This window comes from Arachis hypogaea, chromosome 11 (assembly GCF_003086295.3).
Source record: "Arachis hypogaea cultivar Tifrunner chromosome 11, arahy.Tifrunner.gnm2.J5K5, whole genome shotgun sequence".
Lineage (NCBI taxonomy): Eukaryota > Viridiplantae > Streptophyta > Magnoliopsida > Fabales > Fabaceae > Arachis > Arachis hypogaea.
Window position 1 is genome coordinate 142124204 of NC_092046.1, and position 4702 is coordinate 142128905.

General features: G+C 46.2%; 1 protein-coding gene across 1 annotated transcript; it reads left to right on the forward strand.

The window, feature by feature from the left end:
• The first annotated feature begins 506 nt into the window (after nucleotides 1-506).
• Nucleotides 507-4502, forward strand: LOC140176259 (uncharacterized). The gene is made up of 2 exons (XM_072206199.1): nucleotides 507-2741; nucleotides 2841-4502. Exons 1-2 carry the CDS (start codon nucleotides 507-509, stop codon nucleotides 4500-4502), a joined length of 3897 nt encoding a protein of 1298 aa, XP_072062300.1.
• The last annotated feature ends 200 nt before the right edge of the window (nucleotides 4503-4702 follow it).

Here is a 4702-nt window from a genome sequence, read left to right on the forward strand (position 1 = left end):
AGATCTCGGCATCGATCACTCCTGGCTGAGTCAGCTTTATCCTCCAACCGAAACCCACCACAACAGGATACGCTAAGAAGAAGCACGTGACGATTCCTCGGAACTAAAAAGATACTAACAAACAATCCCGGTCATTTGTATCGCAACTAACTCACACCTCACTTATAAAACAGAAACCACAATCCCTGGAGGACACAGTATTCTCTTCCCTTACTTAATACACTTTCTTCTTTGATAAATACACATTCTAACTTAAGCATCGGAGTGCTTTTGCAGGTACTCCCACCGCCGTGTTTCAGAGACATCCGAGGACCCTTGCCACGCTGACCCTAGCGGACGTGTAAGCTCGTCCAGACCTAACAAGCTCCCAAGGCCCAGCTTACTCCTCGGATCACCCAAACGGAACATTTGGCGCCCACCGTGGGGCCGATAACACTAACCCCACGATTTCCTGTTATATTTCTACCTCTTGAGTTTCTCTTTGCAGGATAGCGCGAGCCCCAGTCATGGCTGACAACGGAGTCCCTCAATTCACACAGGCTGAGCTCATGGCCCAAATGGCGGAACTTCAAGCAGAAGTCAAAAGACTAGCCGAACTATCAGCACGAAATAACGCCAACCAGATAGGCGAGGGAAATTCCAAAAGATCTTCCCAGGGCACATCTGACCTGCTGATCGCTGACCCACCAAAAGAGAGACTAACCTCGGACAACCCTTTTTCCGAAGAAATCACAAATTTTCAAATGCCAAAACATTTCACACTCCCCTCCTCACTTGAGCCGTATAAGGGGATTGGTGACCCCCGGGCTCACATTAAGAAATTTCAATCTATGATGTTTTTTAACGGTCCTAACAATGAACCTGTACTTTGCAGAGCCTTCCCGACGTATCTTGACGGAGCAGCTTTGCTTTGGTTTTCGAAACTACCTGCAGGTTCAATCTCTTCTTTTGAAGAGCTGGCGAAGTCTTTCATTGATTACTTCGCCGCAGCGAGAATATACGTCCATGGATCGGATTACCTCGGCACGATCCGCCAAGGTCCACAGGAAAGCCTAAAGGGTTACCTGACCAGGTTTGCAGAGGCGACCATGGAAATACCCGACCTAGATCCGGCTGTCCACCTCCATGCACTTAAGGCCGGCCTCCGACCTGGCAAATTCAGAGAAACGATCGCCATCACCAAACCGAAGACACTGGAGGAGTTCAGGGAAAGGGCAGCCGGACAAATGGAAATCGAAGAACTACGCGAGGCCAACAAAATGGAAAGGAAACCCATAAGGGAGGAGGAACGATCAATGAGATCGACCCCCAACAAGGAGGTCGGCAAAACATTTAAGCTCACTCCGAAATTTGACAATTACACCAGATTCAACACAAGAAGGGAAAAGATAATCAAGGAAATACTCAATGCCAAGATTATAAAACCCCCAGTAAGGGCAGGCAGTTACCAAGACCAGAGGTTCGTAGACAAAAGCAAACATTGCGCTTTCCACCAAAAATACGGACACACCACCGACGAATGCATAATAGCCAAAGACCTTTTGGAAAGGCTTGCACGGCAAGGCCTATTAGATAAGTACATTGAAGGGAGGAAGCATAAGGAAGACGACCAAGGCAAGGAGGAAAGGCAACCGACCTCAGTAAACAAGGAAAAATGGCCGAGCAATAACCTACCCAAGGCAGTCATAAACTGCATCTCCGGAGGATTCGCTAGAGGCGGCGAAACAACATCGGCCAGGAAATGGAGTTACCGAGCCATGCTAGCCATAGAAGGAACCTCACCTCCAAACAAGAGCGACGCACCAGATTTAGAAATCACCTTCAATAAAGCGGATATGTGCTCGGCCGCCCCACACCTGGACGACCCGGTCGTAATTTCTATCCAGACAGGCGACCTACTGGTAAGAAAGGTCCTTTTGGACCCAGGTAGCAGCGCAGACGTACTCTTTTATTCTACCTTTTTAAAGATGAACTTATCTGAAAAACTCATACAACCCTCCTCCGGAGAACTGGTAGGATTCTCCGGAGAAAGGGTACCAATAAAAGGTTATATATGGCTTAAAACGACAATAGGTGAAAACGCATCATCCCGAACACTTGATATACAATACCTGATTGTCGATTGCAATAGTCCTTATAACATTATCCTCGGGAGACCCGCTCTGAACATGTTCAGAGCAGTAATATCAACTTTCCACCTATGTGTTAAGTTTCAGGCACAGGACGGAAGAATAGCAACGATTCACTCAGACCGCCAACAAGCTCGGCAGTGTTATAACTCTTGCCTAAAAAGGTCGGATAACAGAGAAAGACAACACGAGATCAAAGCGGTACAAACCAGAGAGGAAGTCCTTTCCCTAGCCAAACTCGACCCCAGGGGAGACACACAGGAGAGACCACAACCAACTGACGAACTCCAGAAAATTCAACTGACATCCAAACCAGAGCAAGTAACATACATCGGTCAAGCACTACAAGGACAAGAAAGGTCGGATCTCGTAAAGCTACTAAGAGCCAACGCAGACTTATTCGCCTGGACCCCAGCAGATATGCCGGGCATAAGTCCGGACATCATCTGTCACAAACTCGCCACCAATCTTTCGAGCCGACCCATAGCTCAGAAGAAAAGAAACCTAGGAACAGAGAAATCAAAGGCAGCCCTGGAAGAGACCAGTAAACTCTTACAAGACGACTTCATCAGAGAAATCCGCTTCACCACATGGCTCTCGAATGTGGTAATGGTAAGAAAAAACTCAGGTAAATGGCGCATGTGCGTCGATTTTACAGATTTAAACAAAGCATGTCCTAAAGATGCCTACCCTTTACCATGCATTGATAAGCTTGTAGACAACGCTTCAGGTTTCGAAAGCTTAAGCTTCATGGATGCATACTCGGGGTATAATCAAATACTCATGCATCCTGAAGATCAAAGCAAGACAGCATTCATAACCGAACATGGAAACTTTTGTTATCGTGTAATGCCATTTGGCTTAAAGAATGCAGGTGCGACCTATCAACGCTTGATGGACAAGGTCTTCCATCACCAAATAGGACGCAACATGGAGATATATGTGGACGATATGGTCGCGAAAACCAAGAAAGAAAAATCACACTGTGAAGACCTCAGGAAAATATTTGGACAACTCCGAATTTACAATATGAGATTGAACCCAGAGAAGTGTGCCTTCGGTGTAAAGGGAGGAAAGTTTCTCGGATTCATGCTCACATCGCGAGGAATCGAGGCGAACCCTGAAAAATGTTCAGCAATACTCAACATGGAAAGCCCTAAAACGATAAAAGAGGTACAACAACTTGCAGGAAGGATAGCTGCGCTATCCCGATTCCTACCCGCTGCATCAAGCCGAGCATATTACCTCTTCCAAACAATATCGAAGAACAAAAAATTTCATTGGACAGAGGAAGGCGAGAAAGCATTTTCCGAGCTCAAAACGATCTTATCAACACCACCCGTGCTACAAAGACCAGAAATCGGTAAACCTTTATATTTATACTTATCTGTTTCAAGTTATGCTATAAGCTCGGCCCTTGTTCTCGAAACAGGAAAAACGCAACAGCCAGTATACTTTGTCAGCAGAGTCATGCAACCAACCGAGCAACGATATCCGAAGATAGAACAACTCGCCCTTGCACTGATAACAACAGCAAGGAGACTTAGACACTACTTCCAAAGCCACACAATAGTAGTAAGAACGAATCACCCACTGAGACAAATATTAACAAAACCAGAACTGGCAGGACAGTTGACCAAATGGTCAATTGAACTCTCAGAGTTCGACATTCAGTTTCAGACTAGATCGGCCCTCAAGGCACAAGTTCTCACCGACTTCATCACGGAGATGACCCCATACGATCACATTGAAACATGGGAATTGCACGTGGATGGGGCGTCAAGTCGAGAAGGGAGTGGGGCTGGCATAATCTTAAAGGAGGGAAATAAGGTGGTAGCCGAGCAAGCCCTCCAATTTCACTTCTCGGCAAGCAACAATCAGGCCGAGTATGAAGCCCTCATAGCGGGACTAAAGCTCGCCCTAAGCCACAAAGTGACGAACTTAACGGCACATTGCGATTCCCTCCTGGTGGTCCAACAAATCCGAGGAGAATTCCAGGTAAAAGATCCCTTGCTAGAACAATACTGGCTCATAGCAAAGGATCTAATTTCAAATTCAGTTCGTTCACCATATTACATGTGCATAGAGAACAAAATGTCAGGGCAGACATACTATCTAAACTCGCCGCCACCAGGGCGGACACACAAACATCAACATTATCGCAGCACACACTCACAAAACCGAGCATTGAATTATTATGTATTGAAAACATTAACCACCTCCACGATTGGAGGAAACCTTTCCTTGAATACATATGTACAGGTGCATTACCCAGAGACGAGCTCCATCCTCAACAGTTCAAACGTAAGGCAAGCTTCTACACGAGAATATCAGGAGAGCTATACAGACGAGGTTTCTCACAACCATTACTAAGATGCCTAGACCAAGACCAGGCCAGAGAGGTAATGAATGAAGTCCATGAAGGAGTATGTGGGAACCACATAGGAGGACGAGCTCTCGCTGCAAAAATAATCCGAACAGGATATTATTGGCCGACCATGAAGAGAGATTGCATAGCAAAAGTCAAAACATGTGACAAATGCCAGAAACACGAGGCGATCTCAACCAAGCCA